The sequence below is a fragment of the Lissotriton vulgaris genome, chromosome 12 (genome assembly GCF_964263255.1).
Source record: "Lissotriton vulgaris chromosome 12, aLisVul1.2, whole genome shotgun sequence".
NCBI lineage: Eukaryota > Metazoa > Chordata > Amphibia > Caudata > Salamandridae > Lissotriton > Lissotriton vulgaris.
In genome coordinates, this window is record NC_141700.1 from 77,205,599 (window position 1) to 77,230,500 (window position 24,902).

The following is a 24,902-nucleotide window of genomic DNA, read 5'->3' on the forward strand; positions in this document are numbered from 1 at the left end:
CTTCAGACATAGGCCAGTCTGCACTCACTCTTCTGTCCAACAATTAATTAGAAGTGAATGCTTAAGCGTACTATGTCTCACTCATATTCTCTTCAAATTCATGCAAAGGCATAGCAACAAAGAAAACAAGTTACTTACCTGTAACTACGGTTATCCAGTATTGGTATCTTTCATAGATTCACATGCCTGAATCATTCCCCGTCGTCGAAACGGGAGTCCCACGGTATAAATATATACAAAAGCAGTGCCTAGAAAATTTCTTGTAGTAGGCTGGAAAAGCCTAAAGGCCTAACTAGGCCTCAAAACCTAGCAGCCTATCTACATCATTATGTAAAAAGACCTGAAATAGTAGCCTCAGCTGTCCTCACCCTCTAGAACCTTCCCAGCTCAGGCAGTTCTCCTCAGATTTTCCCAGCACAAGTGAGAATGAGTATCCATAAAACAGAACTGCCGTGCCGGGGAAGAGGGTGGGTGCATGTGAATCTATGAAAGATACCAATACTGGATAACCGTAGTTACAGGTAAGTAACTTGTTTTCTTATCCAGTATTGGGGTATCTTTCATAGATTCACATGCCTGAATCAGAGTAGCAAGCAGTAACATCATGTCTGTCGTTAGAGGAAGGTGGGAGACAAATAAACCATATATACCCCCACACAACCAGAAAGGTAATAGAGCACAAACTTGTTAACATAACATATGCATCAAAACCTTCATAAATACATCATAGATAGGACAGCGTTATAAAATGCTCAAACTTTTTAATGAAAACATATGCTTAAACAGTCAAAGAAGAATAAAAGAGTATAAGAAATCTAACCTTAGTGAAGAAGATGCTGCAGTACCGCATCCCCAACTGCTGTATCATCATGAACTGCAGACAGTAATGTTTGGTAAAAGTGTGTACACTTTTCCAAGTAGCAGCTCGGCAAATGTTCTCCAGCGTCACACCAGCAAAAAGGGCTGTTGACGCTGACATTGTTCTAGTGGAATGTGCTTTGACCGTTCTTGATAAAGGTTTGTTGGCCTTGTCATGACAGAAACTAATCGTAGAAGACAACCACCTAGCTATAGTTGCCTTCGTGACCGCTTGACCCAAGGTGGCTTTGCCATAAGCAACAAAAAGTTGATTAGATTTGCGGATGTCCTTTGTTTTTTGAAGATAAAACTTCAGGCACCGTTTCACATCCAGAGAATGTAACACCTTCTCCGCTGGAGTTTTAGGATCCGGGAAAAAGGTTTTGAGCTTGACCGGTTGATTGATGTGGAATTGAGTTGGTACTTTAGGAATGAACCTTGGGTTGGTTCTAAGCGTAACAAAGTATTTAGAGAATTGCAAGAAAGGCTGTGCAATAGTGAAGGCCTGTATCTCACTGACTCTGCGAGCTGAAGTGAGAGCCAGCAAGATAGCCACTTTCCAAGTTAGAAACTTTAGCTCCGCCTTATGAATCAGTTCAAAAGGCCTTTTTAGAAGTTGAGAGAGAACAATATTAAGATCCCACTCAGGAGGAGGAGGACGAAATGGTGGAAAAGCTCTGAATAGTCCCTCAAGGAATTGTTTGATCAAAGAGGATGAACATAAGGATGGTTTGTTGGAACTCTCCCTGAATCTGGATATCGCCGCCAGATGCACCTTAATGGATGAAAAGGCTAGACCAGCCTTAGCCAAAGACAGCAGGTATGGAAGGATGGCTTCAGGAGGAGCTTGAAGTGGATGAACATTATTTTCTCCACACCATGAGTAGAATCGCTTCCACTTAAAACGATAAGTCTTGATGGTACTTTGCACACGTGCCTGTGACAAGATCGCCCTGCAGTCCGAGGAGAAGTTAAGATCCTTGAACTCTAGGAAGTCAGGAGCCAGGCGTGCAAGTGCAGCGATTGACGATCCGGATGATGGATTTGGCCTCCCTCTCTTGTCAACATTGACACTGTCAGTTTGAGACGAAACAGAGGTTGTTGAGAGAGCAGAAGGAGCTCCTGAAACCAAAATTGCCTTGGCCAACGGGGAGCAATGAGGATGAGAGTGCAGTGTTCTCTCTTCATCTTTTGCAGTACCTTCGGAATGAGTGGAATCGGAGGATAGGCGTACGCAAATATTCCGGACCATCTCATCAGTAGGGCATTTCCTCTTGACCCCTGCTGTGGACACCTGCTGGCATAAAACAGGCATTTGCTGTTCTGCTGCATGGCAAACAAATCCAGCGTTGGTGTCCCCCAAATTTGAAAGATCATCTCTACTTGATGTTGTTCGAGCTCCCATTCGTGACAGCCCGTGAACGTTCTGCTGAGGTTGTATGCTAGAGAGTTCCGAACGCCTTGTACATGCTCTGCTCTGAGGGATATGCCGTGGCGCTGGGCCCATTCCCACATCTCCTGAGCCTCCAGCGACAGGGTGAGAGATTTCGTTCCTCCCTGTCTGTTTATGTAGTACATGCTGGTGGTATTGTCCGTACGCACCAGCACGGACAAATTCGCAATCCTTGGAAGGAAGGCTTGTAGGGACAGAAAAATGGCCCTCAGCTCTAGGCTGTTGATGTGCTTCTGCCGGTACTGATGAGACCATCGTCCCTGGATCTGAAGGTCCAGAAGGTGACCTCCCCAACCTTCCATGGATGCGTCCGTAGTCAGGGTGAACTCTGGAATGTCTTGGAGAAAGGTGAGGCCTGGTGACAAATTGTGCGCCTTCGACCACCAAAGAAGAGCATTTTCATTTTGGCAGTCACTTTGATGCGGTCGTCGAATGATCCGTCGACTTGCCTCCACTGGCGAAGTCACTCTTCCTGTAACGGTCTCATTCTGAGTCTCGCCATAGGAATGAGGCTGATTGCAGATGAGCACATCCCTAGAAGGGAAGCAAATATCCGAACTGAAAGTGACCTTCTTGCAAATTTTTGTTTTGCTATTTTTAACAGCTTGTTTTGCCGCTCTTGTGTCAAGTACGCCTTGCACTGGCATGTGTTCAAGACTGCTCCCAGAAAGGTCAACTCTTGACGAGGTTGAAGCTGTGATTTTTTCGAATTGAGGGTCAGTCCTAGATTCGAGAAGAGAGAGAGCGTACTCCTGACCGCTTCCATTGTTGAGTTTCTGGATGGACCTTTTAACAGCCAGTCGTCGAGGTATGGGAAAACTTGTATTCCCTGGGACCTCAGCATTGCTGCCACCGGAGCCAGACATTTGGTAAAGATTCTGGGGGCCGATTTTAGGCCGAATGGGAGCACTTTGAACTGAAAATGGACGCCAGCCACTTGAAACCTTAGGGATTTGTGGTGTTTTGGGTGAATAGGGATGTGGAAGTAGGCGTCTTGCAGATCCAGAGAAGCCATAAAGTCCCCTTTGTTGAGACAATTCAGAATGTCCTTCAACGTTACCATGTGAAAACTCTTGTTTCTTTAGATACTTGTTGAGTTTGCGCAAATCCAGTATTGGACGCCACTCTTCTGAATTTTTCTCTACGAGGAAGAATCGAGAATAAAATCCTTTCCCTTTCTGAGAAGGAGGAACTTGTTCTATTGCATTCTTGTGTTTCATCTTTAAGGCTTCTTTGAAGAGTAAGTGAAGACGAGGGGGAGGGGGGCCCCTGGGCGGCGTTGTTGGTGGCTTCTGTAAAAACTCCAGAGTGTGTCCATTCCTGACCAGATCCAGGACCCACTGATCCGAAGTTATCGTCCGCCATTGGTGGTAAAAGGCGGAGATTTTGGCGCCCACGGGAAGGGAAAGGTGAATGGCTGACATCCGGCAAAGCTCATTGGCGCTTGTTGGAATCACGCCCTTGATTGCTTGAGCGTCGTTTCCCTGCTTGCCGAGAGAAAGAACCAGAGGCAGGCTGTCTGTAAGGGGTATTGATAGTAAGGTTGTTTGTAGTGAGATTGGTATTGACGATTCTGTTGGTTGGAATAGTTTCCCCTGGAGGAGTAACCACGGCCTCTTGCTCCTCTAAAGGATCCCCTCTTGTATTGCAGGGTACCAAGTGATTTAGCTGTGTCTGTATCTGTTTTTATAGCCAGCAAAGCGTCATCGATGTGCTTCCCAAAAAGTGAATCCCCATCGTACGCCATGTCCAAGATTTTTGTTTGGACCTCAGGCCTGAAGGTGGTAGCCCTGAGCCAACCTTGACGCCGAAGTACAGCTGCTCCAGCCAATTGTCTGAAATTGGTGTTTGAAATATCCAGGGCGCAATCAATGATTTCTGAAGCTGCCCTTTCACCCTCCTGTACAATCCTGCGCACCTCCTGCTGATGATCCTCATGGATCAAGTCAAGATATTCTGTCAGATCGGACAACATCTGCCTATCATAACGGGCCAGGATAACCAATTAATTAGCTGCTTTAATGGAGGCTGCTGCATTTGCAGAGAACTTCTTCCCAATGGCATCCAGTCTCCTGCCCTCCTTGTCAGGTGGTGTTGAAATGGGAGCAGAAGGATTCTTGGATTTCTGCTGCACAGCCTGGGATATGACAGTCTGGTTGAGGGTGACCTATTAAACAAGATGGAGTATCCGATGGTGCTCGATACTTTTTCTCTATTCTTGGAAGGACTGCAGGAATGGAAGCAGGCGTTTTCATGATGGTGAGGCCCTCCTTCCAAATATAGTCCATAATGGGGATAGCCCTGGTAACTCTGCGATATCCCTCTTTGAAGTCATGCAAAAAGCAGTCAGACTGCTCAACTGTGACGGTCAATTCAAATCTATTAGCAGCTCGCTGCATAATATTGTGAAAACCGCCAATATCCTCAGGTGGAGAATCTGAAGGACGGGGCGCAGGCGGTGAAGGCATAGGAATGACATAATCCTCCCAAGGATCTATAGGTGTATTTTCCGGCAATTCGCCTTCTTCCCTGCTTTCTTCGTCATCATGAGAAGAAGTATCTGTGTCATCTTGAGGTGCTGGACCAGTATCCTGTCTCGGCGACAATGAAGCTCGCGGCGACTGAGGTCTTGGCACGTCAACTGGAATAGGCGACACAGCGGGTGCAACTGGAGTTGGTGGAAATCTCTGGTGATAATCCGCCAACATAGCCTGCAAATCCTGAATTTAGGTAGATGGCAAATGACCAGTGTCCTCAGATGTAGAAGGTCTGGCATGGGGTGATTGATATGGCGTCGAATAAACGTCATGCGTATAATGACCATGGGCATCATCTTCATCGTCCTCCTGAAATTTAATATTCAATTAAGAAGGGTGACGGGCAATCCCAAAAGGACCGTCATCCTCTTCACCTTCATCCGAATCTTCCTCCACATATGTCTCCAAAATGTGTGATGGTAAGAGTGGAGAAATGTGAGAATAATCTTGTCTTTGATACGTTTTCATTTGAAAATGCGTATATTGAATCTTTGTCGGAGGTGAACTGTGCAACAGATGAGCAGATGCCACTGCTGAAGCCATTGTTATTGGGATTTCCGTCGACGGTACTGTCGATAGCTTGTTCGCTAATGGAACCGCCGTCAGTGACAAAGATTTTGCCATCGACGGGGTCGTCAATGGTGTCTTCGTCGACGAACCTTTCGTCGACGGGGCCGTCGATGGTGTCTTTGTCGGCGAGTCCTTTGTCGACGAGGCCGTCGATGGTGTCCTGGTCGATGAGTCCTTCGTCGACGATATAGTCGAAAGTGTCTTCGTCGACGATGATGTCGGCTTCGTCGACAGAATTGTCGTCGACGGACCGGAAGATTTAGTCGACGGGACTGTCGGCAACTTGTTTTTAGTCAGCGATGGCTTGACAAGCGATGGCAAAAGTTGAACAGACATCAGAGGTGAGGTAATAGCCGAAGTGGTAACCGTAGAAGCAGTGGAAGAAGCAGAAGTCAAAGTAGTAGTAGGAACAGACACCAGAGAAAAAGTCTTAGCCTGGGCTGTACTCACAGTTGTCATTCGTGAAGAAGCCGATGCACTCTTTGAGGGTTCTGAAGCTCTCTGAGAGGTTTTAAGTTTTTGCTTTCTCTCAGGAGAAGAACTTTCTTTGGATCTGGCTCTCTTGCTGGAGGTAGAGGCCTTGTCCTCATCAGTGGAAGAAGATTTCAACCACAAAAGAACCCTTGCCTCCCTATCCCTGATTGTTTTCTGAGGGAAGGTACGGCAAATCCTACAGTCCTTCACAACATGTGAAGGGTGTAGACAATAAATGCAGTCAGAGTGCTGGTCATCCACATGGACCCTCTTCTTATAGCAGGTTCCACAAGCTTTGAAAAGAGCCTTCTTTTCAGACATTTTTGAGGAAAAAAGTCAAAAAACTGAGTAGGCACTCAGGGAGACTCCCTTACACACGAAGTGCGGTGAAAATCTGAGGAGAACTGCCTGAGCTGGAAAGGTTCTAGAGGGTGAGGACAGCTGATTGGCTGAGGCTACTATTTCAGGTCTTTTTACATAATGATGTAGATAGGCTGCTAAGTTTTGAGGCCTAGTTAGGCCTTTGGGCTTTTCCAGCCTACTACAAGAAATTTTCTAGGCACTGCTTTTGTATATATTATACCGTGGGACTCCCGCCTCGACGACGGGGAATGATTCAGGCATGTGAATCTATGAAAGATACCCCAATACTGGATAACTTTAGTAACAGGATAATTCTACATAATGATGTAGATAGGCTGCTAAGTTTTGAGGCCTAGTTAGGCCTTTGGGCTTTTCCAGCCTACTACAAGAAATTTTCTAGGCACTGCTTTTGTATATATTATACCGTGGGACTCCCGCCTCGACGACGGGGAATGATTCAGGCATGTGAATCTATGAAAGATACCCCAATACTGGATAACTTTAGTAACAGGATAATTCTGGTACTCAAGCATTTCATTTAAAAAAAACTCCCTGTATAGGCCACACGGCAAACATGCAGTGTTCCAACCATTGCACACACAGATTAGCATGCTACCCCTCTACAAATGTGCTCAGGCAACTTGATAAGAGTATGAAGCACTGTATAAATACAAGTAGAACGCAATACAACATACTGAAAAACTACAGCATCACAATGCCATAATAATAGCAATACAGAGCTATGCAAATCTCTATTGGCATAACATATCTAGTGCTTCCATAAGGGTACAGACTTTACTTGGAGACTGCTTCAAAGATGTTTTTTAAATCCTGATTCATGTGCAAAGGGATGTTTGCGGATGGATTGGATTTCTGAGTTCTGCATCAGTTACCACACTACACAATTTTCTACTGGCAGGTTTCACCAGAAAAATCCTGAGGAAATCTATGCTACCATATAATTGCAAAACCTTCAGTAATTAGTGTGGTGAACACTGATTCCATAAGTTAGGCTTCATTCTGAGGAGGTGTGGAGCTCAGAAGAAGTTCATTACATTCCCAATAAATACCCCGCACCAAGGTAGCAGTAATTACTGTATGCTTTAATTATCTCCAACTTCTACATCACTTGGAAGCATGGCCTTGGTCCTCAAACCCATTTTTGTGCTTCTGTCACTTCTATGATGAAGATACCCTTATGGGTACATAGCTTACAATATATTAGTCTCAGTTTGTGTTCACGAAGCCCGCCTGGTTTGCTTTTATTTCTACCTGCAGAGCTTCAGGTTGAATTTTCAGTACTTAGCTAGGCAGCCTCAGCCTTTCACCCTTTGAAGGACAATACATGTATATCTTAGCAGAGGATAATAAGGCCTTTAATGTATTCCTCCAGGAACTGTTTGTCAGAGTGGTAAACAGTCAATATTATATATTTAAAATACTGTAAATTTGCATGATCAATAAGTGCTTTGTTGCTGGCACTATTTATAGCAATACTAGAAATAAATATCTCTGAATATCTTGCATTTGTAAGTTCCTCTAGGACTCTCTGACCTTCTTTCGGTGGGTGAATAGACTTAACCTTTTGAATCACTCGTAATTATAAGCCACAGGCTCTGCCTTGGAGACACAAATCATAGGTTGATGGGATTTCTTCCTGGTGGTCAATACTTGGCAGAAGTCATGTTATGCCTAAGCTAAAATAACGAACAAATAAGCACACACAGGAACCATGAAGAAACGTATTAATGCCTTGGAGCTGTTTCTCCAAAGACGTCCCACAACTCCACGGGGATGCAGACCTTTCCAAAAGAAATGAACGTAGCCCACTGTTCCGACCAGGAGCATAACCGCTCCACTGGGGCCAGCACCGCTCGTCTGGCCAGGATGAACGTCCGCATCTGAGCCAAGTGACACATCGAAGCCACAGACCGTGACCCTGATTTGCAATTTTGCTTCCTGGTTAGACACTCTGGAACCCATTTTACAAATGGACTTCAGATCTTGGGAAATAAAGAGAGAGGCGCATTTCAATTCTATGAGCCCAAGACTGCTACTCGTGCCGTTGATTGGCCAAGTCGCTCTGTTGAGTACTTCCAATTTTTTGTGGCAGGATGGATCAGGGAAAAAGGCTCCCTTTTTATTGTTTTGAGAAAAAAAGATTATTTCTCGCATTCTAATGGTACACATTGAGGTTGCTTAGAGCTGGTTACGTCTAGCATTTGCTATCGATATGAAGGTTTTTCTAACTTTCGGACTCCTCTCCTGCATTTATGATATACTTAACCTGCTCCGTGATGTTTCATAAGCGATTTCATCTTTAGCTCGTACTTCTTTCAGTGGTTCGACGTTTATGCCCCTTATAAAGCAAAGCATTTTAATAGGTTTTCCGAAGTGTCTATTAAAAAAGTTTACATTTGTCCTCATCTGAGGATAGTGTTACCTCCTTTTACATTATCTCAGCCAAATGACTGTCAATGGCCTCTTTTTACCATTCAGGTTTGAGTAAATGATGTCATGGATAATAGCCTTCTTAGCTAGTATGTTTTCACTCTGTTGCTTTTATTTGCTAGCTTTAGTGCTCTGGGTTTTGTTGTCATGGTGTGCAATCCTTGTGCCCATTTGATGAGTCAACCTGATCAGAAGAGTTTGTTACTGTAAAGGCCAGGACTGGGAACAGGGGTTCCTGCCCGTGTGGCATGAGAGTGAATCCCTAGTCATAGGCAGGTGAGTTATCTCCACCTAGTGAAGAAGCCAAACAAGACAGGATATTCAACGTGAGAAGTTGTGTTTCCTCACGTCCCATATTAGGTAAATTGAATCACCTTTGTGAAAAGTGTGGTCAAAATTGTGGGGAAAGATGACTTTTCCATTTGTGACATTACTCTTGTGGTAAGGTGAGTAGTGATGAAAGGTGGTATTTGAATTCAGCAACAGTTGCCAAGTCTTCTCTCAAAACAAATTAGTGTAGAAATCTCATAAGAATCTATAGACATGCCCACTGGGCTTATGCAAAGTTGTGTCAGCTTTGCAGAAGAAGACTATTAATTTGACCCTGGGAAGGTGCCGACACATTAGCACAAGGGCTCCATCTGCAATGCTTATCTGCTTTGCATTTCGGAAGCAAGGTAACCCATGCTTGTGAACAAATATGTAGTCTGGAGAAAAATGCACTTTATTGAAGTGTAGAACAGTGAATTTCATGTAATATTGCTCTGATTGTCTCTCACCTTGCTGTTTATTCAATAAAATACGTAAACTGCCTTCTAGGCCAAGGGACGGAATTCCCCATCCGAACATTCGTACTACTACCCCTACACACCCTAAAAAAAAGAATAATAATCCCTTCTTAAAATATATTTCTACCCCACATACCATTAGCTTTTGCATTGCTACCTCTGTCCCTGCCTGTCAGCCACCACCTGCTCTGCCCAATGCTATTTCTCGTCTGCTTCGGGTCTTAAGGCCCTAACTCATTCTTTGCATGTCCAAAATGAATTCTAGACATGTTTACTGTCTGTGGAAAGATGGACTCATGTTAATTATGGGAGTATTATCCGGCATACATAGGTTCTAATATGGGTACTCACTTTCTATGCTTAGATGGTTGTCTCAAAGTATCCAGACCTCTGTGGGATATAACTATGAAATGTCCACTTTTCCTGTTATCCACTGGATTTGCGTATATATGGCCTGGAATTGATATTCCGCTTCTTGACTGCCTCAAATAGAAAATACTAGTTTGTGTACATATTGTTTCGTAATTCTCATGCAAATATTTGCTCTTTGTATATATTTATCCATCATAGGTATCGGGTACATTATCTATATTTCTCCTACTGACCCCATGTGTTAGTATGTGAAGCACTCTGTTGCTCTCTGGCTTTGTTTGCTCTATTAAAAAAAATTGTAATCAGTGATTCTTAGCCTTTTGACTTCTGTGTCCCCCAATTAATTATGACTGAAATCCAGGGATCCTCACTGAATCATTATTGGAATCAGGAGCCCCCCGCGGAGTCATTACTCATTCCAATGATGGGGACCCCGGCTTAAGAAATGTTGATGATTTTAACATCAAAACACAACCCATATATACTGAAGCAAGCATTCATCAAAGAAATAGCCACATGATGAAATATTGTATTTGAATAAAAATAATACAATGAATAAGAAAGCTATTTTAATGGAAGGGTGGGGCTTTTCTACGTTCAACTGCAGCCCCTCATCTTCCATGCTATATTGTGTTTGATGCATGTGCACTGCTCCCAAAAATCGATCTGAGGACACCAACTTAATTTTTAGCCTCCAACTTCAAAATTCCTTCAAATTTACAGAACCTTAAAAATGTTCAGTTTTACATGGTGCTTCTTTCTTTAAATACATTTCATTAATCTGTTAATATTATTACGTTTTCTAAACCGTCACATGCCAGCAGCGTAGGCGTCGCAGACCTCCAATGGTCCTCGGAACTCAAGTTAAGAACTGCTGCTATAAATAAACAAATAAATGAAAAAGCCTGTAGCATTGCAACTTACTCTTCATAAGAAGAAACGGAATTGCTGTCTAGTGCACCACTTGCAACTTCACACAAGACAACTTCTGCAACCTTTGTCTTAAAACCTAAAGAAGTCGTCAGTAGTCACAGGGTCGTTTTCTCTACCGAACACGTTGAAGACATCACGATCCTTTTCAAGTACAACATCCTTTAATCGTCACCGAGCGCTTACTACTTTGGATTCAGCTTCGTCGCTGACGAGTAAGACCTCAGCATTGACAATGCCACCGCATTTTGTAATTGTTTGATACTATAGTTGCTTTCACCATCCAATGATTTCTCAGTCAGAACTATTACGGTGGTCTGCGGGTAATACCCAGGCACCAGTTTACTGGTCAGAGCTCAACAAAGCAAAGCTAGTTGAAAAGAAGATTTTTCTGAGGATTACAGAAGCCAGAGAGATTGGGTATAGAGTGAAAATATCATAGAAGTGAGTTCCATGCCCTGGAAATTGCAAAGCAAAAGCAGCACCCTCCCATCCTCTCTCTACGGATTCTGGGTACTAAAAATAACTTCAGCAGTACCAGAGCAGAGATATTTCAAAGGACTGTAGCAGTAAAACAATTGTTCTATCTAAGAAGGACCTGTAGGTGAAAATTGCAACTTCAAATACAGATGTTGTAGAACAGATCGCAGTGTTGATCGTAAACCACGGAAGGGACTTCAGATAGTGTAGTTGGGCAGCCAACCTTTGGAACACCGGAAGAGGTAATAAGAGTTTATCTGGGAGGCTTAAGTTTAGAGTATTGCGCTAGCCTGGTCATGAATGAACCAATGATTGGACCAATAGTTTATGGCAGATGGAAGGCAAGAAAAACAATTATACCCTCAATTTTGGGTAGGAAATCGTGGTTAGCTTACTTACCCAAGCCGACCTCTTCTAAGAAAGAGTCTATCGGGAATTCTGATTGTTGAGGATGTGAGATTGGGTGACACGACAAGCCTTTCTTCTTTTCACTTGATAGCCGTTTAAAGGCAGATGAGAAACGGAAGCCTGAGTGGTAAGCCGAAGGAAAGCCAATCCAGAGCTCAGCTCCCCATCCTAATCCTATAAAGTCAGTCCACTAGGATGGGGCGAGCGACCCAATCTAAGGATGCACCGAGGTCCATGAGGGCCAAGCTCGCCTGCCCACTCCTACTCAAAATTGCCTAAGGAGGGAGAGCGAGTGCCAGATCGATACCAGGTTTTTAGACTTGTCACAAAGATAGTTTGCATTGAATGAATACCTAAGAAATTTTCCACACAATGACCATCAATAGAACTCATTTGCATATGGATTGCTTATTCTGAAAATCTAACCTGCAATAAACACAACTTTACACCTTAAAAACTGCATATAATTAAACTCACACACGTTTTAGGATGGAAGGAGGAGTACCCTGAAAAAACGGGAAATTACTACCCGTCTGGTATCAGATTTGCTTGAAGTAATAATAATGTATGTTCTATATAGCGCTTCATACCACACGTCTGCCGTTTCAAAGTGCTGTTAACATGAAGCCTTGGAAAGGGTGGGAGGCTGAGTCTGCTGCCTTTTCGGGATTCTACCTCGTCACCTTCCAGTCACTGAAGATGGGAGCAGAGAGCATTAACTCACTGAGCCATCTTGCCAGCTGCATATGTACTTTACCTCCTTTTATTGTGTTAGGCAGCCTTGCACTGTTTCCTAGAGATTCTTTTTCTTGGAAGGGCAAGGAGTCTCGACGTCCCTTTCTATGTAAGCCCGCATTCATTATCTTTCGGTTTTTGCCTCTTTTTCACTTTCCCCCTCTCTCCCTCTCTCGACAGGCCACGTAATCCATCTGTGGAACATGCCCCCCTCCCCGGAGTAAGGAACATGACATATCGGCCCCACTAGGAGGACGGGTCAGGTGGGGGACGTATGGCGGGTGTGTGTGTGTGGGGGGGTGTAGGTGTGCTGGTGGAGTGATCCAATCAGCTGTTCAACAAATGTCAGAGCTGTGAAATGGCCCCGACTCTCCCAACAGCCAAGCAGATGGTATTCATCAAACCGGGCCTGCCTCTCCACACGAAGAATGCATGGCAGTGTCGCTTGTGTAGGGCCACGCCCCCTACATCCACCACAAACACCGCTTGAGCACACACAGACCCTAACCCCAGCTTGTACGAATTAGAAAGCATAGTGATTGGAACAACATGAGCTCACCCCTCTGGCAAACTGGGCTGAAGGCTACTTTTAATACTGAGAAGGGGTTTTTCTTCAGCATTTTGCAGAAACTCGAACACTTCTCCAAAGAGACCCTTGGCTGCCCCTTCTGCCAGGGTTACAATGAGGGGGTCTCCACAGCTGTTCATCATTCCTGGGGCACAGAGCAGGGGTGGAGGTACCACTCGGAACTGGTGATTCTGGGCCTGGCAGTTCTGGCACCCCTGCTCCATGCAGCTTGTAATCGGGGCCCAAGGGTGTGTGCCTGAGGCTTGTTCTCAGAAACTAGAATGAGTTGGAGAATGAGTTGGAGAGGGAAGAGGGAACATGTAGATATGACATTTGAAAAAAAAAAATTGCGTTAGAGTTACCAACAAGTTGAGGCCCAGTGAAATACGACTTTTGCTGCGAATCACATGACTTTTGGTCAAGTGCCAGATTGGAACCAAGGTCTCCGGGTTGAGAGGTAAGCAACTTGTCCTCTTGATCGCGTCTCATGCTCTCTAGTACCACCTGTGACCCTCAAAGCAAGCCTTGAGAAAGTTGTGAATCAGTAACAAGGAAGCGTCCAATACTGTTCATGCTTTATCTGGCGGGCTGGCACCTGGAGGCTTAATTTCTCCATTCTTGCAAAATGACAGGCAATAATAACAAGGGTTGCTGGATCATGGCATGGGGGAAAGGAGCAAAAATTGTCGTCTTCTCTCCGTAGGGGGCAGTGACGCTAGGCTGGCCTAGTATATTAGTGACACTTGAGGTACTTTATTGGGAAGAGGTCTTCTGATGCTCCAGCATATTATGTCAATACTTTCTTGACCACTTTGTCCTTACAGAGGAGTTCCTGTCCAGTCTGAAGCACTATGAGATCACATTCCCCATCCAAGTGGACAAGAATGGAGATTTCCTGAGCTACAACGTGAAGCACGATCCCAGCAGGTCACGGTCCCGTCGTAGTCCCGGCTCCACCCATGAGGTGGCCCAGCGCCATGTCTTCTATAAACTCTCTGCGCACCAGACGCGCTTCCTTCTCAACCTGACTTTGCACTCCAGCCTACTCGCTGAGCACTTCACTGTGGAGTACTGGAAAAAAGGTGGACTGGACTGGAAGCATGACCTCTATGAGGACTGCCACTATGTGGGCCACCTGCAGGACCTTCAGCTGAACACCAAGGTAGCCATCAGCAACTGCAATGGACTGGTAAGTCTCTTTCTCTGTTTGGTTCCAAACTCTTGCATAAATGTTACTTTATCTTTAAGAGACCATGTGATCTCCCACCAGAAAACAAGTCTAGCTAGATAATCGGTATTGTATTGTAGCTACATCTGTGTGGCGCTTTTACCCTTTGAGAGGCATCAACACTCCTCTGTGGATGGGTAGTGTGCTCTTCTGTAGTAGAGCTTGGATAAAAGAGACTAGGCCTGTCATGCGATCTGTCTGAGTAGTGAAGGAGGTTCAGAGATGTGCTTATACCATGTGTTTCTTCCCATGCCTTGTCGTGAAAAAAAATTGTGAGAGAGAGGATGCATAGAACAACGACAATGATGGGGAAATACTGGCACCCTCCCAGGAACATATCATGAATGAAACTCACCAGACATAGCAGGTTGCTCAGAAACAGAGGGAAGTTTATTTATTGGTACCAAAAGCATGCATCATTGCTAATTAGCAAGGAAGAAGTTAGATCTGCCACCTTAGGGGCTCTCAGACCGCTTCTTCCCAGAGTGACAAGTTTCTAGGTGTTATATACTGTATGCAATGCCATGTCAGCGGAACTAGAATAAGGCACCAAGCCAAATATGGCTGACATGGATGTGCAATGTCTGCACCATGCAAAACAGCCAGATATGGGCAGTCCAGAAAGGCAGGCTCTGCACTGTGTAACATGTGCATATCATATAGTCAAGACAAGCAAGGTGACCTGTAAGGGTGTACAGAATAGCTTGTTGAAGCTTGTCCAGTCAAGGTCAGATAGGAAGCCATTTTGAGCTCCAGGCCTCATGTTAATGTGATCTTATATACTCATGAACTCTTTGGAAGTACATGCAAATGAATTTATATGGATATTCATATATATTTTGTCACAATCCCCCCCTTTTGGATATACCTATCCAACATTAATGTAACACCAAAATATATATATATGTCTATATATGTAGGAAACATTAGTTACATATCTTTGGATGGCATTACACAGTCTTTGCATAAAATGCATATATTGTCACATTGATACATCTTGATGATATCAATATTATATCAGCAGGCTGTTGTGATACCAGCAGTAAGTGTCCAACAAATATTGTCTCTGTGCAATGCATAGTGCTACAGTGACACTTCTAACTCAGTTCCTGGGCACCTTTTGCAAGTGTCAGTACTTTAAAGGCACGCAGTAAGCGGTCTTTTGCAAGTGTCAGTAATTTAAAGGCACGCAGTAAGCGTTCATCTGCTTTTCCTCCTGGTCCGCAGTCGTCTTGTTCACGGGCAGTGTCCCGGACCTGCCCTGCGTTGTCCTCTTCAGTCTATTTTTCTGCAGGTGCAGACCATCATGTGTACTTCACACAGCAGCATCAATAGATGTAGATGTTGTGTCCCTCTGACACTTTATGATGGGCCCTCATGGATCGTGGAAATGGTCTGGTCTGTCCTCTTCTTGACTGCTGTGTTGCTCAGGTCCTCTGGTGACAGATGGTCATCTCTTTCTGGTACCGTCCTCTCAGGCGTTGAGGCGCTGCCTTGCGTCTTCTCCCCTCAATCCATTAATGGCGTTAGTTCACCGTCTGTGGTCCAGTCCACCTAAAACTAAAAGAAACAGCTTTTATTTTTCTCGCAATGACCATGTATCCATAATCATCTTAGAAGCCCTTGCCACATTGCAGGCAGTCCTAAATTCAGATCCTTAGGCCATTTCAGGAATGTTCCATCCGTTGCTTTTACTAATAATTTATTTTTGTATTTTTATTTTTATTTTGGAGTTCATTTACTCCTCCTGGCCTCAAGTTGGAGGGTGATATGGGGTATGCATGTTATACTTTATTCCCAAAACCAACCTCTTCAGCATAAATGTAGTCACTAAGTGATTTCCTTTTTATCGCTATTTATGTCCTGGTGGGTCCCTAGCCTTGGAGAGATGGCTTTACTGAGGTGCTGCGCCCCAGTTGCTGCATTATTCTTCCCTGTTGGATACACCTCCATTCATTTTGAAAACATATCCACCCACACCAGCAAATATGTAAATCCATTCACTGGGAAACAACATGCATCTGCGCATTCATCCTCCCTTGTGCAATATCAGAGGGTCCTTGCTCCAGTCTTGTAAGGGAAAGGAACACACTGCGTGGGGACACAGGCATCTATCTCATCCTGGTAGGCCCACACTCTCTTCATTATTCAGCTCACATCCATCATCGATCCTCCCTCTATGTTCATCTGTTGTTGGAGACCATTGTTCTTCCTTTACATTAGCTTGCAACAATTGTCTCTGACTGAGCTGTATTTTTGGAATGCTTTATTCATTAGTCCCATCTGCACTGGCTGTAACATATTTTCATTTAATGCTGTGTCAGCAATGGCATCATATTTGGCTAACGTAGTATTAGCTCCTATGTAGTCTTCATATTTTATTACCGCTATCCTAGTGTACAATAGTATTGCTTTTAACAAGATCCTTAATAAAGGACCATTTTTAATAAGGTGCCCTATTTCTGTTATGAATCTGTGATACTTCCACAGCTGGCCACAAATAAGAACTGCAAAGCATAATGTGAGTCAGTTTAAATGTTAACATTTTTACCCTTTGACTAGAATTCATGCTTTTGTCACAGCATACAGCTCATCTTATTGGGTAGATGTTCCAAGTTGGAGAGCTTCACTTCAGCTATTGCTATAGCATACCCTGCTCTGTAATCAGTGTCTATCAGTCTGCAGGAGGAACCATCAGTGTACCACTCCTCTAGTCTACCTTTTTTAATGGTGTCTAATCTTGGCGGGGTGCCGTTTTCTACAATCTCAACACTAACTTACTTAGGGGTCATATCTTTTCCTAAGAGAATGTATCTCATCAGAATAACCTATTGCAGGTAATACTTTTGACAAATTAACAGGTGGGCATCTTACATGGTGCCATTATAACCTGTGTGCCTGCTAGCAGAAAAATGTTGTGTCGATCCAGACAGCAACCACTGCACTAAATATGGCACCTAGACAATACAGGTATAGTCCAACACAATGATAGCCATCCCCTCCACCATCACAGCTGCTGACCCCATTCACTGCAGAAAGCAAAGTCACATAGTTGTGTCCCACAGGCCTTTCTTTTCCAGCTGTGTCAGCACACCATTGGCAGCATCACTTCTTTTGCAATGTTATTTTGCTCTGAAACAGAGATGGAAAGGCAGTTTGTATTCAGGCAGTCCCATGATGGCGCAGTACACAATGTCTCTTTCAATTTCTTTAAACAGTTTGTAAGTTCATTTGTCATAGCATCTGCATTTATGGACCCATTGATGGCAGCAGTTCATTATCCCCAGGAAGGACATCATTCCTTTCTTGGTGGGCAGGAGCTGAATGCCCTTAATTCTGTCAGGTGATATGCTGCGGGTACCTTGGAATATCACAAAACCCAGGTAAGTCATCTCTTTTTGGCAGCACTGGCATTTTGACAATGAGTCTTCTCTTCTCTCCTGGAGGTAGTTCAGCAGAGCTACAGTCTCTTTTGTCACAGTCTTTCACAGGCCTCAAGTGATGGAGATGTCACAAGGAGCTTATCAGCTTACTGCAAGACAATCTACCGCCTTCCAGGCATAGGTGGCCCAAGTCTCTCTTTACTGCCTGCGCATTGACATTGGGACTCACAGTGAACATAGTGGATTTGGTATCTCAGTATGATGGCAAAGAGTTTTCCACCCAGTGGATGGACTTTAATGCTAAAACCCACTGAGGAGAGAAAAATACTCTGCCTCTACAGGTATAAATAATAATATTGTACTGATATCAGGCACAACAGGCTCTAAGGGGACCACAAGTTCAAGGTAATCACTTTATGGGGACAGCATTTTTTCACCAGCCTCTCTTTTTTTTTTTTTTTTTTTAAATATCACTTTGTTGTGAGGGCATTATATCCTTCGGTATCAAGTTCGCGTCAAGGTAATCACTTTATAATAAATATATTTTTCCAAAACCTCTTCATTCCCTATATCTATAAACTTCTTGTTAGTTATGTGTACATCCATCCATTTTCTTTTCATATGTAACAAACTGCAGTCTAACAGCAGCATTCATCATCTCTCAACACATCTATACGTGCGCTACAGAGGTTGTATACAACAGAGAATCCTTACTGAAGCTGTAAACAGTACTTGCTCTGTTCTGACCTATCATTAGGCATTTGTGAATAAATTCCATTTATTAAAAAATATATATAGATATATATACTGTTGCAAAATTATATTTGTTTATATTAAAGTTGTGATATGTATCCCTTTATCTCCCACATTAGTGAAAACACCTTCCACTTTAGTGGAACCATGATATTCTCCTTGGGCATGTTTGATATCTTCATCCTGATGCACTGTGCAACAATAAACTGATACCATACTCTTATCTACTCTCTGGTATCTACGCTGCACCCCTTTATAATGTTTTTCAGTGGAATAAGCCCACCCTGTATATTTCCTGCAAATGTATTATTTATCAAAAACAGTTATATCCCCATCTGCTCCTAAAACAATGCAATTTATCCTTTAGCTAATGGTACCTAAACAGATCTTTGGTGTCCAATGTGCTTCCAGGAAGGCTAATGTGATATCCCTAATATTATTACCATGAATTGAGAATTAATTTGGGCCCTAATTTCCCTAGGTACATTATATTTTTAAACATCATTAGAGCAAAATGCACATTTACCTGTAGTGTTGTACCCCACAATGGTAGAATCAGGATGTTTAATTAATATAAAGGAATTTAAGTTGTTTAAACTACTCTTCAACATTACAAGCTTTCATAGTGTAATGTAGAAATCACATACTGTCACAGTGGCTTAACCTCAAATACAAAATGCTTAAAACTCCCTGCATGGACAGACTTCACATTATTTGTACAGGACTGCAGACACTTCTGAAATTATTTCTTTTAATAAAAGCACCTACAGCAGGAAAATTCCAAACTGCTAATTTTACAGGCATTCTAGTGGGTATATTTTCTTCAAGATCCAAACTATGCAACATCAGCTCTAATAAGCAGGGTCAGCTTATTTACACAGACTAGCTAATAAAGCAATGTAGACTACTTATCCTCTCATTAAAACATCAGACAGGATGGGCAGTAACATAGCATATATATATATTCATTTTATTAATGCTAACACTTTTTAAAACCGTATTACTGAATAGCCAATTAAATGTCTCATGGCTATTTCATAGACCGTTTAGACAGGCTCAAAAGAGATTGAGAAAAGGAGAGAGCAACCACATTTTTTCGTACCCTTAACAGGAGCTAACCACCATGCCCCATTTTGAAAGTAGAAAACCTGAAATATTTTTCACTTCTGTCAACATGTATATGTAGAAACTGGGCTTAAACAAACTCTTTGGAAGTAAATAGCATATTTAAGCAGCATTTCCATTAGCATGAGTGCATATAGTTCTTGCTTTGGCCAAAAACAAAGTACGCAAACTTCTCAGTCTCTCCCTGCGCTGCCATCTCCTCTTTCAAACTTTTTAAGAGGTCAAAAATGTCAAAGACACCCCTTGCTCTTGAGCCCTTTTAGGCTTCTAAATGTGGACCTCGACCTTCTAACCTATTAGCAGCTGTTCTTCCAAGGCGTTCCCTATGTCTGTTATTTGTTGAAGGAACTTCTCCAGAAGCAAGACTGAGGGTCCGTGCCTCCGTGGTGATATTTTAAAAGGTACGATCACATTGGAAAGTATCCCTCGAGAAGCATGGCTGAAAAATATTGCTGCTCCGCGCCAGCACGCCCATATATCTTTCTTTTAAGGTAGGATCTTTATTTTTTATTTTATTCTTTAGCACTATGCCCCTCCAGCACCCCAAAAAGTGGCTCAAAACATCTCAGTTTTCAGAATGCCATAATTTTTCTCCCAGTATTCTTGTGCATGAAAGCAAAAGATTGCATAAATGCAGGTCTCTAGAGCTACTCTGCTTTTCTTTTGAAAGCCTTTGTATTTGACACTGCAGCCATTAGGCCATACTACATTTTAAGTTTGTCACTAAGAGACTGTAATATTGGTGTTGTTACATAACTTAATATCCACACTTTTCATGTGGTGCAACAACATAGTTTAACCAGTTGGAGATAAATTTTAATGTGCGCATTAAAAATCTGGATATATATACTTTGATATACTTTGCACAGAATATTTTTCAACAGTGCTAAATATTCCAAACCAGTCTAAATCTATTAGCATTTTTTATTTTACAGCAGCTCATCCTCTGAGCAGCCATCCTGAGCAGCCACCCATTAATGTGAATGCCTTTTAATATTTATCTCTGTGAGGCCTACTTTTTCTATGTAGTGCATTTTACTAGGAACAGTCATTTACATTTATCATGTAAAAATGTATTTTAAATACACACTGAGGTAACCAGGTCCGTCTCTACCAAACCATTCGCCCGCACTCCTACAAATCTATTTCTGCTGACCTTTTCTGCCCTTTTGACACGTCCTGGGTTAACAGCTGCCAAGAAGCCTCATATTCTGACTGCACCACTGATGGTAGTTCCAGTGAGGCTATGTAGAATGCTCCGTCTTTTTATTTTTATTTTTCAATGCATGCCTTCTTCTAGGCATTGTTTTTCTAAACCCATATCAGTGTTGAAGCTGCTGTGCCTTCACTATTCTAACAAGCATTGGTAAAATCAAAAATCGTTTTTGGTCTCAAAAAGTACTCATTGCAACAGGAATTCTGTGTACTGTACAAAACTACTTTGTGGGTCAATATGCTCCTTGTGCAAGAGCAGAATACAGTCACTCACAGTGATGCCAGCTTAGAGAGAGAGTGACAGGCATACTTTTTATATACACAAAAGTCATGGCTAACGTCAGTCCTAATTAAAAAGCCCACTTATTAAACAAAGTCTCAAAAAGTGCATGCATGGTGTATATCCTTGCATATATAGGCCAAGAAATAGTACTCCTAGAAAATATTTGTGAACTGAATTTTCCCATGAGCAACTCTGCATGTGTAGATTTGCTCATGTGAAAATCTAAATGTTTCCAAGTTCACTTTTCCTCCAACCACTTTTTCCTAACACTGGAAGAACTTTTATGTCTGCCACTGTCAAGAGTACATTTCCAACCCCTCTCATTATGAGAATATAATTTTAGAAGAATTGGTGCAAACTCTTAAACACACAAGTCAGTAGTTTTGCACAGACTCAAAAGGGCATTCCAACCCAACGTTGTACTTCCTTCACTGTCCATATTTTCTACACTTCATATTCTTACCTTCATTTGAATTTTTCTCTCCTGACGGTCTTTTAAACAGCTTTCTAGTGCGCTTACCATTATTTTCATCTGAGATCCTGTCTTGTGATGTCTGCTTTGTACTTACAATGTGCGCGTACCCTGAAAGATAAATTCAAAATGTCTCCTGCAAAGAAAACAATGTTAGGGCAATTTCCCTCTCTCAAGCACTAATGTGCCTAATTTTTTTTTTTATAATTCATGAAACTTAGATATTCAGTACTGAAGATCAATAACCTATTCAAATGCAGTTATTCATCCATGACATAACTATGCATATTTCAAAATTATTCCCTGTGCTCCGGTGCAACCAGCAAATCAGAAGCTCCACTCACTATATTCTGGGAGATTTTCTTTTTGTGGGTAAAATCAATACCCCCCCCTAGCATAGGATCTCCTGAAATGGATTTTATAAAACTCCCAAAGAGTCTAGCCATTTGCCAATATTTATTGACATAAAGTAACTTAGTTACTTATCAGTCACCTGCTTCACTACTTCTTATATGTGTAGGTACACATACATTATTCTCTAACCCAGGGTCTCCTGCAGTATATACACATATCAATTAGTTTATTGATACAGAGAATATTTTTAAAAAAAAACATTCTCTACAGTCACCTGTCTATTTTAAATGCCAGTCAATGTCCCTTTTATTAATACTATGAGTTAAATACATATTTGAAAGACTGAAAGGTCACTTACAGCAAGGCAAGTGCAAGTTAGTTATTTAACTTACATCTCACTTATCAACTGGTGACATCACAGTCCTCCAATATGTCCCACTTTTTGACACCATTCTGATGGGGAAATACTGGCACCCTCCCAGGAACATATCATGAATGAAACTCACCAGACATAGCAGGTTGCTCAGAAACAGAGGGAAGTTTATTTATTGGTACCAAAAGCATGCATCATTGCTAATTAGCAAGGAAGAAGTTAGATCTGCCACCTTAGGGGCTCTCAGACCGCTTCTTCCCAGAGTGACAAGTTTCTAGGTGTTATATACTGTATGCAATGCCATGTCAGCGGAACTAGAATAAGGCACCAAGCCAAATATGGCTGACATGGATGTGCAATGTCTGCACCATGCAAAACAGCCAGATATGGGCAGTCCAGAAAGGCAGGCTCTGCACTGTGTAACATGTGCATATCATATAGTCAAGACAAGCAAGGTGACCTGTAAGGGTGTACAGAATAGCTTGTTGAAGCTTGTCCAGTCAAGGTCAGATAGGAAGCCATTTTGAGCTCCAGGCCTCATGTTAATGTGATCTTATATACTCATGAACTCTTTGGAAGTACATGCAAATGAATTTATATGGATATTCATATATATTTTGTCACAGACAACACTAGTGCATGGATGGAGGGAGAAATGTTTGAATGCAGTGTTGTCTGGGTGGAAACTGTTTTGGTACATAAGGTTTATGGCAGAAACAGCTCATACGGTATGGCTACAAAGACAGAAAGGCAGCTAAGGACTATTATACCGCACAACCTGTGAGTCCCACTAAATAAACATAGTTGTTGCTCACTTCTATATGTTGACTACCAAACAACCTAACATTAGAGCAATTTATATCATATCAGAGATGCAACAATTGGTTAATAAGCCAATCAATGAAATTCAGAAAGTTTTTCCAAACAGTTTCTTTTGAACCAGTTCTTTACTCATCATTTCTGCATACACGAACAGCTAAAAGAGCAGCCAACACGTTTCGCTCATAATCAAGCTTCATCAGGGCATGAAAATCATTATAGTAAAATTCCAAGACACATTCTCCAGAATTAGGGGCATTGGTAGCCAAATTATCACTAATGAGCGAAGCAGCAACCATCCAAATGTGAAGCTTGTAATGTGCAAATGCTGTATTATACAAAGCACACAATGGTCACAACACACTGTATAGGTAGTGCGGATAATGAGTTCAGTCATCAAAGTTCTCAGGCGAAAGAGTCCAATGCCGTGTACAGCAAAGAGCAGTACAACTTCATTCACAAATATGTCAAAATGAATTCAATATCTTCATTTGTGGTTAGTTGAGAGTCTAATAAACACTTAACCAGTGAGTCAGGGCAGATTCTTCTTGAGGTGAAGTGAGTGAAAAAGATACTTTGTGGTGCTACCCAGGTGCTGTGATAAAGGATTCTGTGTCTAGGAGGGCTATCCTAGTGCATTGATGCCGAACCTTGGTGATGCAAGGGATAGTACATTGAGGGTGGTGATAGGTGGACCTAGGAGAAGCAGCCTATACCAATGTAGAAGGATCGATGGGCTACCCAGAGGGTTCCATTAACGTAATTTGCAACAGACCCTGTGGTACGAGGTCTCTTTGAGGAAATATATATATAATACTCTGTTGCTTTTTCCCATTTCTCTCACACACAGACCACAGATTAGGTGCAGGTAATCTGTTTATTTGTGTACAGCCTATATATAGCATCTCCTGCTCGAAACCCAATATGTCAACCTCACAGGACTGGTGCTCGGCAGCAAGAGCAGGACATGCTTAAAATGCATAGAAAACCTCTGATGCCGTAGATCAAAGAAAGAGCTGCCACTCCAGAATGTCAGTTAACGCACTGACCTTACGGTCTGGGTCAAAGCCACAGTGTGGCTTTGACAAAGGTTGTGGCTTTGACAGAGACTGCAAAGTCGAAACGTGTCAGCCGACAGATTAAATTACTGCGGTAACTGACATTCTGGAGTGACGGCTCTTTCTTTGATCTATGGCATCAGAGGTTTTCTCTCTCGCTCTCTGTCTCTCTCTGTCTCTCTGTCTCTGTCTCTCTCTCTCTCTCTCTCTCTCTCTCTCTCTCTCTCTCTCTCTGTAAGGTGCCCCACAAGACTTACCTCTGCTTGTGAAGCAATTCCGCAGAGACGACAAGAGCACCCGCCCCTGTACCCATCTGACCCTTGTGGAATGTAGGACCCAGCAGGGATGAGATGGACGCAGGGAAGGGAGCCAGGATGTAGAGGCTTAGTGTGGGTGTGGAGCTTGTGGGGTATCTCGGTGCCAGCTGGAACCAGAAAAGAACCAGATCAGAAAAGAACCACACCTCCCGCTTTCAGAGCAACCCCTCAAACACACACAGAAATAGTTTCTCTCCGGGAACTCACCAGTGCTTCTGTAGACTACGGTACCCAGACATCATTGCAGCTCCAGAGAAGGACAGCCAAGGTGAGGCACTCCTGCGCAAGGTACCCAAGCAAAAACCAAAGGAAAGCGCTCCTGCGCAAGGCACCAATTTTTCAAATGTCAAACCAGAAGGCAAAGCGCTCCTGCGCGTGTTTCACGAATCAAAACTTAGTCACAACTAAAACTGTGGCAACCCTGGAAAACAAAGTAAGCTAAGTACAATGCTCCAGCTCTGCGGAGCTATACCCCCAAGCAGCGCTCCTGCGCGATGGGGAAATTAAATACTGCGAAGAAAACCCAAAAGTAAAG

The 24,902-nt window shown here is 42.8% G+C and overlaps 1 protein-coding gene across 1 annotated transcript in view; it reads left to right on the plus strand.

The window, feature by feature from the left end:
* Nucleotides 1-24,902, plus strand: part of ADAMTS10 (ADAM metallopeptidase with thrombospondin type 1 motif 10) — a 278,682-nt gene that overhangs the window by 82,135 nt on the left and 171,645 nt on the right. Inside the window, exon 3 of the mRNA XM_086947210.1 lies at nt 13,812-14,176. Within this exon, the coding sequence (XP_086803336.1) occupies nt 13,812-14,176 (365 nt within the window). The remainder of the gene's footprint in view (nt 1-13,811; nt 14,177-24,902) is intronic.